Source organism: Sapajus apella, unplaced genomic scaffold (genome assembly GCF_009761245.1).
Source record: "Sapajus apella isolate SASKATOON/1434 unplaced genomic scaffold, GSC_monkey_1.0 scaffold15, whole genome shotgun sequence".
Taxonomy (NCBI): Eukaryota; Metazoa; Chordata; class Mammalia; order Primates; family Cebidae; genus Sapajus; species Sapajus apella.
Window position 1 is genome coordinate 29,930,788 of NW_022436955.1, and position 14,273 is coordinate 29,945,060.

The 14,273-nt window shown below is 52.4% G+C and overlaps 1 protein-coding gene across 1 annotated transcript; it reads left to right on the forward strand.

Moving 5' to 3' along the window:
• The first annotated feature begins 5,866 nt into the window (after window positions 1–5,866).
• On the forward strand, window positions 5,867–8,716 carry FOXC2 (forkhead box C2). The gene has a single exon (XM_032284620.1). The coding sequence runs from the start codon at window positions 6,368–6,370 to the stop codon at window positions 7,871–7,873; it is 1,506 nt and encodes a 501-aa protein (XP_032140511.1). The 5' UTR covers window positions 5,867–6,367; the 3' UTR covers window positions 7,874–8,716.
• Window positions 8,717–14,273: the final 5,557 nt, after the last annotated feature.

Sequence of the window (14,273 nt, forward strand, 5' to 3'; positions counted from 1 at the left end):
CTTCTTGTGCACACATCTTGTGCTGAGGCACTGGGCAGTGCGCTGGGGCTGCAGAGAACAGAGGACAGCTGTTACCCGCCTGGAAGGACAGGGTGTGAGGCTGCTGAGCAGATGCCGGGGCCCAAGAGAGGTGGATCTTCCTGTCCCCTGGGCTTGTTGGGGACATAGGAACAGCTCCAGCCTATGAGATGTGAATAGAGGTGACACACGTCACTTCCAGGGTGGGAGATTTAATTCCCAGGACTGGATCTCCTTTCTCCCCTGCCAAGGTGACAGGAACAGACATGAAGAGAGGAGGTCTTGGAAAACTCAGACCCCTAAGTGACTTTGATGAGCAGAGCCCTCTGCTAGACTGGGGCTGGCTCAGGAGGAAGACACTGAGACTAGCTTTCTCTATCAAGAAACATACACATATCTTTAATATTGTGGTTACTTGAGGCTAAGAGTTCCAGGCTACTGTGAGCCATGAGCCACTGCACTCCAGCCTGGGCAACACAGGGAGGCTCTGTCTCAACAATGACAAACAGCAATGAAATCCCACAACAGCTGTAACACTGAACGCGTGGCATCTTTGGTCAATTGTGGCAATGCCTGAATTCAGGCATTGAATTCAGCATCTGAATTATAAAACAGATAAACTCCTCACAGAATGTATTTTAAAAAAAAGTAACCACGAATTATTGTGATAAACTCCATAGCTGTTGATGGTAGTTTTCCATAAACTTCCAGAAAAGGAGAGCAGATGCTGGACAAGTTAGGCCCTCACTAAACATTCTGCAAATTCCTTCCATGGAAAGACCTTCCCTTCCTGTCACATTTCTTTTCAAATTTTCACAGTAAGAAAGGTGTTTTGCTCCCATCTTTTTATTTTGAAACAGTTTAAATTTACAGAATTGCAAGAACAACACGGTAAACACCCAGGCACCATGGGTTGGGTTCAACGACTCTCCTCTTCTTACCTTTGCATGGCCTTCTGCTCTCCTCTCATCTGACCGCACCTTGGTTGAATCTACTTCTCCTCCTCCCCCTCCTCTTCCTCCTCCTCTTCTTCTTCTTCCTCCTCCTCCCCCTCCTTCCTCTCCTCCTCCTCTTCCTTCTTCTTTCTCCCCCTCCCCCTCCTCCTCTTCCTTTTCTTTGTTTTGAGACAGGGTCTTGTTCTGTAACCCAGGCAGGAATGCAGGGTGTGATCATGGCTCACTGCAGCCTCAACCTCCTGGACTCAAGTAATTCTCTGCCTCAGCCTCCCACATAGCTGGCACTACAGGTGCCCACCACCATGCCCAGCTATTTTTAAAATTATTATTATTTGTAGAAACAGGGTCTCACCATGTTGACCAGGCTGATCTCGAACCCCTGAGCTCAAGCGATCCTCCCACCTCAGCCTCCCAGCATGCTAGGATTACAGGCATCAGCCAGCATGCCCAGCAGGTTGAATATATAAAGGTTGCAGAGATGATGAATATCAGCCCCAAATATTTTGAACACGTACCTTCTAAAAGCAAGGACATGCCCTTACCTGGCCATGTATAATTATCACACTCAGGTATCTTACCCTTAATACAAGATTATTATCTCATACACACCCCAGATGCAAATTTCACCATGTATCCTCAAATCTGTCTTTCATTGGGGTTTAAAATTTTCTTCCACCTAGGATTGAGTATTGCTTTCAGTTGTTGAATGTCTTTAGTCCTTTCAACTGAGAGCAGTCCTCACTACCATACCCCCTCTCTCTTTTTCTTTTTTAATGGAGTCTTGCTCTGTCGCCCAGGCTGGAGTGCAGTGGCACAATCTTGGCTCACAGCAACGTCTGCCTCCCGGGCTCAAGAGATTCTCCTGCCTCAGCCTCCCAAGCAGTTGGGACTACAGGCACATGCCATCACACTCGGCTAATTTTTGTAGTTTTAGTAGAGATGGGGTTTCACCATATTGGTCAGGCTGGTCTTGAACTCCTGACCTCGTGATCCACCCACCTCGGCCTCCCAAAGTGCTGGGATTACAGGTGTGAGCCACCACGCCCGGCCACCACCCATCCCCTTTTGTTGTCCTTCCTGGCCCTGCCATTTGTTGATGGCTCTGCACTGCTTTGAATCCCCAGAAAGCCGGCACAGTAAAATGAGCTTTACGTTTTAGAAAAGACACTCTTTCTTTGGTCCCACAAAAGATAATTTCCAGAAGCCGTATTGTAATGGATTTTTAGGAGAAGGCGCTGACTTTGTGTAACCCAAGAACTCTTCAGTTTCCAAGCAGTTTCTGGAAGCCTGGGACTCCTCTGCTACCCGTTCCCTAAAACCCAGGCACCTCCTGACCCCAGAAAAGAAGTGTTGGAAGGATATTGAAATGAATGCATGGGAAATAGTGAGAGAAGAAACAAAACTCCTTTCACTTGTCCGTTCTTTGGACTCTTGTGCCTCAAAAGCAGAATGGCTACAGCCCAGCTTCAAAGTCTTCCTCTTGTTCGGGCCAACCCTCTAAACACAGGCCCAGCACAAACAGCTCTCTGATGAATTCCCCGAAGCTCACGCCGCACCTCGGGCGGAAAGACAGCTGCAGCAGGAAAACACGGACGAGGCAAGTTGTTCAGCAACTCGGGGGGAAAAGAAAAAATCTAGACTTCTAGCTATCTAAGCAGCGTAGATTTTATTTGCGGAAAACCTCAGCAAGTTTCCCTACAGAAAATATCTCGCTCCCAGAGCAGTTTCAAAGACATTTTTGTTTCCCAGCAGATCGTGGTCTCGACGCATTGCACAGCTATGGGATATGTCGTTTTTCATCGACGCGGCGCAGTTTATCCGCTTTCCCTGCATTTAACAGATTTTTGCAGGCTCTATTCCTGCCCGTGCAATGCCCAGGCCTGTCCACCAGGTGTCAGCACCTTCATGATAAGCAGAGCGGGCCGGGCGGTCTTTTTCGTTTTTTCTGTAGCAGTTCCCCGGTTGGCCACAAGACGGCGCCAACACCCACGGAGTCAGCCCAGCCGCTCCAGGTGCAGCAGCCTCCGGCCGGCAGGACCGCGGCGCGGCGCGGGGCGGGCGGACCGCGGCTTCGGTACCTTTAGGCTCCACCGCCGCTGATTATTCCAGGAACACGCCGGGCCCTCTGGGACCCGATTCCGCTTTCGGCTCACTGACTTACAAGGTCGAGAAGGGGGAAACTCGGCCAGAAAGTAGCAGCCCCCCATCCCAAATACCCTGGCGGGTTAAAGAAAAGCTCGGAAACACGGTTTTTGCAAAGTCCAGGTGTGTGGAAGGCGTTGTTTTAATAACCTGAACAAACATCTCTCCCGGAGTCCCACTGAGCAGAGAAGAAACCTAATTCCAGGGGCAGAGGGAAACGTCTCTCTCACCTTTTCTGCCTGGAATATACGAATTTCTTTCCTCTCCCCTTTTCACTTCTTCGGGGCAGGGGAGGATGGTTAATATATTAAGCGACTCCATCCGCCCCCCAGATGACATTGGTTTAAACCTGGACACCCTTGTAAATACAAAGGCAGGCAGCCACTGCCATTTTGGAATTTATTTTTTCATAGTCCTTAGCTATTTTAGGTTTTGCTATGATAAAGCTGTTTCTCTCTCTCTCTCTCTCTCTCTGTCTCTCTGTTTCTCTCTCTGTCTCTCTCTCTCTTTCACACACACACACACACACACACACACCCCTCAGAAACGCAGAGTAAAAAGCAGAATAAATAATATTCCTTCAGGAAGCCCACAGGCTGAAAAGTGTTTCTTGATCAATAGCTTCCATTTCTAGTAAGATCGTGACACGAACTCAGTGTGCCTGTCAGTGTGACACGAACTCAGTGTGCCTGTCAGTGTGACACGAACTCAGTGTGCCTGTCAGTGTGACACGAACTCATGCGTTGCAGGAAAAGGGCACTTTTTGCTAGAGTCCTTTTTAAAAACAACAACAACAACAACTAAAACAAAAGCTAGATGTGGAAATATCAGAAGCATTAAAAAAATAATAAAGTCACGGTAGCAGTTTAGGGTTGGGGCAGAACGCTCACATCATTTGCCTGTGAGCTGAGAACTGGGCAGCTTTATTTTACTTTGTTTCAAAGAAAGAAAGAAAAAAAGATCAGGTTAGAAAAAGACCCCAGAATACTCATAAAAACAGTCTTTTAGAAGTGAAATATTCAAGGTAAAGAAACCTGATTTGTAGTTTTCCTTTGACTTTGAATAGTTCAGGAAACAAAGATTATGCACATAGATTTTCATGTCCTGTTCTTTGATTGGAAATGAGTAGCATGCCCCATTGCCTTCTAGTCACCCCCCTAAAGCGAGGAGGCCTGGTGGGTTCTCTTAACATCCTTCTGCTGAGAATCTAATACCAGCCGAGGAACAGGCAGGAAGGACAAGGAATCCTGAAATACACATGTTCTCCCTGAAGCCCTCTTCCCTACCCAACCAGACGAGCAACTTCCACAATTCTGCCCCGTGTTTAGCCTTTTTTAGGGGATGTCTCACTCCTTCAGGGGAAGTGGGAAAAGGGGATCTGATTATTGAGGTGTGAAAGAAATAAATAGCCCACAAATAAACAAACTGTCCGGGATTCCTAGAGGGAAGGAGAGGTCTTTGAAGGAGATCCGAGTCGCTCCAGGTCGCCTCCCGAATAATATCATCTCCAAGGGGTCTTGAACCGTTTGCGATCAACCCTCGCCCAGTCTCCCCTAGGAGCCCTCTCCCCAACTCACCCTACCCAAACCCAACAAAACAAAAAAGGCTAAAATATAGAAAATCAACTTGGAGACTCCCAAGGGGTCTTTGCGAGGAGCAGGAGGCAGGGACAGCGCCCTGGGGTCGGTGTTAGCCGCCGGCGCCGGCTGGGCCAGGGGAAGCTTCAACGCTTGGTGGCCGCGGCGCGCGCCGCTCGTTGCGCACATCTTCCAGCGAAGCCCCCGAGGAAAATAGGCTCGGGTTTCCACTCGCAGGGCCCAGGAACTCGGCTCTGCCTGGCCCCGGCGGGTCGCGGCATTGTCCCGGTCTTCTGGGAGCCCGGAGTCAGCTTGTCAGAGGGAATTTCTATCTGGGAAAAGGGAGAGGATCTTCGAAGCTGAAGTCGGTGAGCTGCGAGTGTCCACGCGGGAGACAAAAGGGGGAAATAGCAGTCACTTCATACTTTTCCCCAAACCCCACAAAACTGCTCGCAGTGACACTGATGATTTACCGACTTCACGGCGAATTCGGAGAATTAAATTGTCAGGACGTTGCTACCTTCCCCTCTATCAACAGCGCTGCCTGGCTCTCGGCGGGGGGCGAGGGAAACTCGGTTTCTAGGGTTTGCCTCTAAAACCTTGATAGGTTCTCCTTGGCGACCCCAAGACTGGAAACTCCCTGTTGATGATTAATTATTGGCTTAAATAAGTATAACATCTAGGGGAGGCCTGCCATTCCAATCCAACGCGTTTGCTTTGAATCCATTACACCTTGGCCCCCATAATTAGGAAATCTAATTATTCGCTCCATCACTCATTAATAAGAAAAATGTCCCAGGATCATTGCTACTTACAAGGTCTTTGGGGGAGATATTTTACTCCATTAATTCATTCTATTTTGTGTTTCAAACTGATTTTTCTTTTCTTACAGAGGAAAGTGCCTATTTTTTGTTCTGGGCATGTGGGTCCATTCACCAAAATGTGATCATAAAATAAATTTTCATAAGATATAACTCTTTTTAAAAAAATCTTTTCAAGGGAAGGTGGAGTCGCAGCAGAGGCGCCGGGTCTTAGAGCCGACGGATTCCTGCGCTCCTCTCCCTGATTGGTGCCGACTCCCCACAGCTGCCGGGTGATTGGCCGAAAGTTCCGGGAGGGGGCGTGGCCACAGGAAAGTAAAAACTCGGTTTGAGCGAGAAGACTTTTGAAACTTTTCCCAATCCCTAAAAGGGACTTGGCCTCTTTTTCCGGACTCGGCTGGGCAGCCGCTGGAACCCCGGCGCGCTGACCCTCGGGGCTGACGGTCTGCTGGGGGCTTGGAGAGCCTCCTGCGCCCTTCCTCACGCGGGCCGAGGGTCCACCTGGGTCCCCCGGCCGCTGCGTCTCCGCTGGGTCGCGGCCATCCGCCTGCTCGCGCTGCCGCCGCCGGGTCCTGGAGCGAGCGAGGAGCGGGGCCGGCGCTGCGCTCGCCCGGGGCGCGCCCTCCAGGATGCCGATCCGACCGGTCCGCTGAAAGTGCGCTCCCCTGCTCGGCCCGAGCCCCGCCGCCTGCACCCCCCTCGCCCCGGAGGCTGCCAGGAGCCCAGGGCCGCCCCTCCCGCCCCCCTCCTCTCCCCATCTGGCTCTCTCGCGCTCTCTCGCTCTCCGGGCCCCCCTCGCTCCCCCAGCCGCAGTCCGCGCGGGCGGGCGCCGGCGAGCCATCTCGGACGCAGCATGCAGGCGCGCTACTCCGTGTCCGACCCCAACGCCCTGGGAGTGGTGCCCTACCTGAGCGAGCAGAATTACTACCGGGCTGCGGGCAGCTACGGCGGCATGGCCAGCCCCATGGGCGTCTACTCGGGCCACCCGGAGCAGTACGGCGCGGGGATGGGCCGCTCCTACGCGCCCTACCACCACCACCAGCCCGCGGCGCCCAAGGACCTGGTGAAGCCGCCCTACAGCTACATCGCGCTCATCACCATGGCCATCCAGAACGCGCCCGAGAAGAAGATCACCCTGAATGGCATCTACCAGTTCATCATGGACCGCTTCCCCTTCTACAGGGAGAACAAACAGGGCTGGCAGAACAGCATCCGCCACAACCTCTCCCTAAACGAGTGCTTCGTCAAGGTGCCCCGCGACGACAAGAAGCCCGGCAAGGGCAGCTACTGGACGCTGGACCCGGACTCCTATAACATGTTTGAGAACGGAAGCTTCCTGCGGCGCCGGCGGCGCTTCAAAAAGAAGGACGTGTCCAAGGAGAAGGAGGAGCGGGCCCACCTCAAGGAGCCGCCCCCGGCCGCGTCCAAGGGCGCCCCGGCCGTCCCCCATCTCGCGGACGCCCCCAAGGAGGCCGAGAAGAAGGTGGTGATCAAGAGCGAGGCGGCGTCCCCGGCGCTGCCGGTCATCACCAAGGTGGAGACTCTGAGCCCCGAGAGCGCGCTGCAGGGCAGCCCCCGCAGCGCGGCCTCCACGCCCGCAGGCTCCCCCGACGGCTCGCTGCCGGAGCACCACACCGCGGCGCCCAACGGGCTGCCCGGCTTCAGCGTGGAGAACATCATGACCCTGCGAACGTCGCCGCCGGGCGGAGAGCTGAGCCCGGGGGCAGGACGTGCGGGCCTGGTGGTGCCGCCTCTGGCGCTGCCCTACGCCGCCGCGCCGCCCGCCGCCTACGGCCAGCCGTGCGCGCAGGGCCTGGAGGCCGGGGCTGCCGGGGGCTACCAGTGCAGCATGCGGGCCATGAGCCTGTACACCGGGGCCGACCGGCCGGCGCACATGTGCGTCCCGCCCGCCCTGGACGAGGCCCTCTCGGACCACCCGAGCGGCCCCGCGTCGCCCCTGAGCGCCCTCAACCTCGCCGCCGGCCAGGAGGGCGCGCTCGCCGCCACGGGCCACCACCACCAGCACCACGGCCACCACCACCCGCAGGCGCCGCCGCCTCCGCCAGCTCCCCAGCCCCAGCCGACGCCGCAGCCCGGGGCCGCCGCAGCCCAGGCGGCCTCCTGGTATCTCAACCACAGCGGGGACCTGAACCACCTCCCCGGCCACACGTTCGCGGCCCAGCAGCAAACTTTCCCCAACGTACGGGAGATGTTCAACTCCCACCGGCTGGGGATTGAGAACTCTAGCCTCGCGGAGTCCCAGGTGAGCGGCACTGCCAGCTGTCAGCTGCCCTACAGATCCACGCCGTCCCTCTACCGCCACGCAGCCCCCTACTCCTACGACTGCACGAAATACTGACCTCCCGGCCGGCTCCGGCTTAGTTTCCCAGCCCCGACCCAACCAGACAGTTCAGGCTGCAGAGACGCAAATAAAGAAACAAAACGTGTCCACCAACCTTTTTTCAGACCCGGGAGCAGAGAGCGGGCACGCCAGCCCCCAGCCGTCCGTGAAGCGCGCAGGTAACTTTAATTCGCCCGCCCTCTTTCTGGGATCCCAGGAAACTCCCTTTAAAGGGACTCAGCCCAACAAAATGAGTATTGGTCTTAAAATCCCCCTCCCCTACCAGGACGGCTGTGCTGTGCTCGACCTGAGCTTTCCAAAGTTAAGTTATGGACCAAATCCCATAGCGACCCCCTACTGACATTCTGCAGAGGTGCCCCTGGGTGTATGGGGGGTCTCTACAGATAATGTATGTGCTGTCTGTAATTTTAAATTTCTCCAACCGTGCTGTACAAATGTGTGGATTTGTAATCAGGCTATTTTGTTGTTGTTGTTGTTCAGAGCCATTAATATAATATTTAAAGTTGAGTTCACTGGATAAGTTTTTCATCTTGCCCAACCATTTCTAACTGCCAAATTGAATTCAAGAAACCGATGTGGGTTTTGCTTCCTGTACAATTTCTGAGATATAATTCTTTTTCCCCTTGTAGGTCTTTTACAAAACAAGAAAATATTTATTTTTTTGTTGGTGGATAAAGAAGTATCTGATACTTTTTATTTACAAAGTGTGATGGTTTTGTATAGTAGGTTCCACCCTGAGTACTCCTAAAAGAAAAAAAAAAAAAATCTAACTTCATCTATGTTTGTTTTATGTGGTCTTAATTGTTGTACTTACCTTAAAATAAACCCATGTTGTTTTTCTGCCCACAGTTTGGACAGTGTTTGTGTTCTTGCATTTTTAAAAAATGAGGTGTGTTTGCAAACCCACCTGTTTTGATTATTTTTGTTACGCAGGTGGGTATACATGTAGACACATAAATACGATCAGAGAATAGGAGTACATGCCTGCTGTCTTGTTTAGTGACAGAAAAGTCTTTTTATTTATTTTTAAATCCCAGTCTAGGATTTTTTCTTTTGGAGAGACTGCCCAGCTGGAGAGGGCTGCCTGAAGGACTGGACCATGAGCTTGCGGGAATGCATTTTGTTAAATGCAGGAAAAACATGCCAGATGTCAAACAAACAGTGCCACTGCATCTCTGTGTCCAGCCGTCCCCAATTTCGTAGGTGAAGGAAGGGAAGAGTAAACATTTCCCGTTTGCTAACTGCAGCCCACGCTAAGTCGTGCTTTCCCCCGATTTTCTAAAATTCGAGCTTCTAAGCCTGCTCTAATGGTTTTCCTGAGAGTTTCAACGGAGCCAATGAAGGTCTGAAGGGGACAGATTTCCTAGCGTTTAATATCCATACCCCTTTAGCAGCCAGATCAGAGGGGAATTTCAGACTTCTTTACTTCTTGGTGTCATATCTAAATCTGTACCGTCATTGCAGTGAAAAATTTGAAACCTCATTACCCTTCAAAAATAAGTTATGATGCTTTTAGAGTTCTAAATTCATCGTTTGTCAATATGTTAAATAATAGAGATTATTTTTCTTTTCAATGTTAATATCTCGTGTTTTACGTTTTTAATAACAACATAGTTTTCTGGAAATGTAGCTGGGGAAATGGCTTTATTATCTATTTCAATGGCTGAAACCCACAATTCCCCTGCTGGTCTCTATGTGTGAATTTCGGGACCAAAGCTTCATCAGTTCCCACCCCAGCAGGTGAGCGGTGAGCTGTGCCTTGCCAATGGTGAAGTTCTTTGTGAGCTTAATGTTTCAAGAGCTGATGATTTTGCTAAAGGTGATTTTGCTTGATGCCGTGGTGCTGAACGTAACCTGGGTGCTGTTCGTGCTGCTTTAAACAAGGCACTTTATCTCTACGCTGTGTAGAAAAGGAATTAGGGGAAGCTTAAACTATGGTAATTGTTCCATGTGTGCAACACAGACTCTTTCAATCTGTGGCCCCGGAGGTGGCACACAGTTAAGACGTAGAGGCTGTTTCATTCCTTTTCATAATGTGAGGGTGCCCGGGTGCTAGACTTTCATCAGGCCCCAGGCCAGGCGGGCTTTGGTTGAGTGAACAGGAGGAGGAAGTTGAGGAGGTAGGGGTGGGGAGAGACCCTCTCCAAGCTGCAGAGTAAGGTGGCCCAAGCTCCTTGCCCGCGTCTGCCGAGATGGTTTCATTTTACTTCTGTTCCCTTCATGCTGTTTGCCCCAGGAGAAGAGGAGAGGATTCCAGACCCTAAGCGAGCTGGCTCTTTTCCTTCCCTCGATGTTTTAAAGAAGTCTTGCTGAAAGCTTGCCCTAGTCATCAGATTTGAAACTATTGGTGTCCTGTTAATGGCAAGGCCTGAGAGACACTCGGAAAACAAAGGAGTGCAGCGGTGTGGCTGAGAGCCCCCAGCCCTGCTGTTGAAACCACGCTGGGCTTTCACACCTTTAGGAAGCCTTTTTAAAGAAGTCCTGCTGTTTGGGGGCTGGAAACCCAAGTGAGTGGCCCTTGTGGAGGTTGTCGGGAGTATTTCCATTTCCCAGGGACTCGGGCAACTGCGGGTTGTATTTGGGGCTTTATTCAGGTCTTTGGAAGCGGCAGAGTAGAGAACCAGGCCCTAAATATGTGTCAGCCTGGGCATTTTGGGACTCACCTGAGGACCCTCTCACTCAAGGCTTCCTCGGGCCGAGTGGACAGGGATAGGTGCGGTAAGTGCTAGAAGGCCCGCTGCCCCTCGTGCTGTGAGCTGGCTCAGAGCTCTGTGCAGCCCCACTCTCCGCTCTCCCGCAGTCCAGGCCTCCTGCAGCGCCTCTGTGGACCTCAGGCCTGGGGGCTTAGTGGCCTCTGGGACATCTGTTGCTCTCCTAGCGGAGCGGGAAGATTCTAAGCACATGCTGTGAGCGGCCAACGCTCTCGCCAACAGTTGCGCGTCTTGGCAGCCACCCTGCTTGTCTGCTGCCCACTGTATAAAAAGCACGTGCCTAGGGCATTGACTGTTCTTGATCCCCTCGTCCACCACCTTTTCTTATGCCTTTTGGTCCTTGGGAGGTTCTGGGCCTTTCAAGGAAAGGGGAAAGGAGGTCAGGGATGGAAGGGCCATACTGTCTGCCACAGGCTGCAGAGATTGGGCTTGGGGCGACTCTGAGGACCACGCAAATGCAGTTTGCAATGAAGTCTGACTGATCACCCTGTGCCTTCCTAACCCAGTAAGAAGATATCCCAGAGCCAATGGCAAATGAAATGAAAGCACCCGAACACCATGGCAGAGACCTTCCCAGTGAAATCACGCTGTGTCCCTGGTGGGTTTTGGCTGGGTGGCCTCTGACTCTAAGCATAGTCCTGTTATGACAGATATGGGCCACTCGGAGACACCCCGTGGCCTCTGAGCATCCTGTACATTCTCAGCTCCAGGAAGGCTGCAGCCAGAGTAGCCTCCTCGAATGGGCCTCTGAGGCTCCACCCCACGTTCACAGCTTTCAGGAAGAGCGACTGCCTGCCTCCTGCCAGCCATGCCCAGGCCTCTAGAAGACTGGGCTTGGGTCTGTGGTCGAAAGGCCATCACTGCCGTGGAACGGGTGGCCTATCCCTGAAGATGCAAATTTTGCTGTGACTTTTGTCCAGGAATTGCTGGAACACTGGTCTAGGAATGAGAAGACCACATCTCTCTGTGTGAACAAACCTCTTCCCCTCTCCAGCCTTTTTATCTGTAAAATGACCCAGTGGCCAAGGCTGCTCTGCACACTCCTTCTGGGCATAGCCAGGGCTGCTTACGCTGCCGACCCTCCTGCCAGCAAGACACGAAGATCAGAAGCCAGAGGCAGAAGAAAACACAGGGCCCTGGGAACTTCTGCGCTTGGCTCATAAATCTTTTGGGGTCCGTCTCCTCCCTTTTACTTGGTGACTGCCTGGGGGTTGCTGCTGGAGCAGGGAGAGGCTTGTGAACAGAGCTCCCAGCTTACTGGTGAAAATGAACCCTGTGTGCTTGTGAGGGTCTCCTCACTCCTCCTCCCCACCCCCATCCAGAAAAGGGGAAAGGGGTGTTGGGCGCAAGGTTGACTGATGGGAACTTATTGTTAACTGAAAACTTGAGCTGGGTGTAGAGAGACACCAAGAAAAGACGTCCATGGAAGGGCTGCAGAGTCCTGTGCCTTGAGAAGGTTCAGGTCTCTGAGCCTGTGGCTGGCATTTTGGGAATGTGTGCTTGCCCGGGTCCCTGTCTGACTCTCTCAGTGGGATGAACGTGGGTAAGTAGAGACCTGAGGTGTTATGCCTTAGGTGCCAGTAGGCTGAGGCTGCCTGGGGGTCTGGAGTCCAATGCCTTTGTTCCAGGTGAGTGGGACTGGCTGGGTCAGAGCCTCCGAAGAGCCCGCCCCTCGCCTCCCAGTGGGTGCCTTCTTCCATCACATATTTGAAATGCTTTCCCAAACTTTGAGACGAGTTCACTGCCTGCCTCTTGCACGGCCTCAGCTTGCCAAGGCGTTTGAAATGTTTGCTTTTTGACATAGGCATGTAAGGAAGTGGGTGGACGGTTTCAGGGGAGGTTGGAAGGCCGGCAGCCATTTGTCAGGGACAGCCATTAGGTCTAGGAAGACACCACCCAAGTGTAATTTGTGCCAGGCTTTCTGTTCCCTTCTCAACCTTCCTGCTGTAGAACAAAAGCGGAAGGCTGGGATTGAGTGTCAGCCTTGTGGGGTTGTGGGCGTGTGAAGACGGAAAGGGGATGGTTGGTAAAGCTGCTGGCATACCCGACCCATTTAGGGGATGGAGTTGGGAGGCTTTTACCCACTTCATGTCCTGAGATGCAGCTTCATGCTCTGGAACCTCAGTCATTGCCCACCCAGGCTTCCAGATCATGGAGACACCGAGCTTTGCCAGTCTCAGCCTGGTGGCCCTTCTGTCCTAGGTCCCCTGGCCCTAGGTCTCCATCTGTCTTGTGTTATTTTCATAGGTGACCTCCCCAGTGGAGTCCCTCTCTCTAAGTCTGAATCCACGTGCACCCCCTTAGGCCCTTACAAAGGATTCAGGTGACATCAGATAGATCACCTTGAGCTCCCTGGGACAGCCTCTCAGCTGAAAGAAAAAAATAGGCTTGAGAGGGTTATCTCCAGGATTCTGGAACCTCACACAGGTTGGCAAGGTTCTTCCATAGTGCCCTGTTCATAGTAAACACTCATGACCAGCCATCAAGGTTTACCTGGAGCACAGAAGAGACAAAGAGAAAGGAACTTTTGGTCTGAATGACATGCATTTGTCACACCGTGCTGTAGAGCCTCAGCAGGGAAAGCCACTGTGTCTGGGAAGATGCCACTCACCTTTAATTCTGCCAGGCTTTCCTTCCTTTTTCAACCATCCTGCTCTGCAGGGAAAGCAGAGGGTTGGGCTTTTCAAAAACCTGGTGAGTGCATGTGTCCCAACTCCGCTTACGGCCTGGCCTTTCCGTCATTTCTGGGAACAAGGTGTGCTATAAATAAGTGGATCATTTGGGAAATCCCACCCTGCCTTTTGGGTCTCCTGCATTCGCTGACTCAGATCGCCATTACCTTCATGTCCCGCTTGCTGCCCACCAAGAGAAGGAAGGCACTAGGCGCCCCCCCCCCCCCCCCCCCCCCCCCCCCCCCCCCCCCACCCCCTGCTCTGGAACTCTTCCACTCTCTTCAAAGTGGGAGGGGAGGGAAGGAGGAGGAGGTCTTCCGGGTTTTGGTGGAAGGTAAGTAGGGACTCTGTGATTTTCTACTTATAGTGTGCCAAATCTCCCAGCTCCAGGGGTGCTGCGCAGCCTCGCTTTTCTAGAGGGCCCCTCTCCCACTGTCTACTCCAGAAATTCTCTGCCTCTGAGCCCTTCTGGATATCTGAGCATGTCAGACCCCAGAGCACCTACCTTTGGAGGACAATCACCCGTGGGCTGTGATCCCTGTGCCTCCATTTCCTGTTTTCAGGGTCTTGGGGTGTTCCATGCTGAGCCTCAGTTGCATCGTCTGTCAAATGGGTGCATCTGCCACCCCGGTCTTTCACAGACATTGTAAGCGTTGGCAAGAGAACTTCCACTGGGTCCTGAGTGTCCACAGCTGGGGCTATTATAAGATGATTGTTTTTCTGTCTTTTGGAGTACTTCCTCATGGGACACCTGAGGCAGGTTAACTTACAGGGCTTCGGTTTCCTGGTTTGCAAAATGAGAACAACAAAGGTTTCTATTTCTTAGGGCTCCTGTGAGGACAAAATGCCTCAATACATTTTAGTTATTAACATTATCATCATCTTTGTCTCCAATGTTTTTAGGTTGTCAGTAAGGTGACGGGCTAAGTCCTCCATCTTTTCACCCGGGCTCTTCTCAAACTTGCTACACATGCGGTTGAATCGTCTCTGTGTATGTAACACACACACATTATA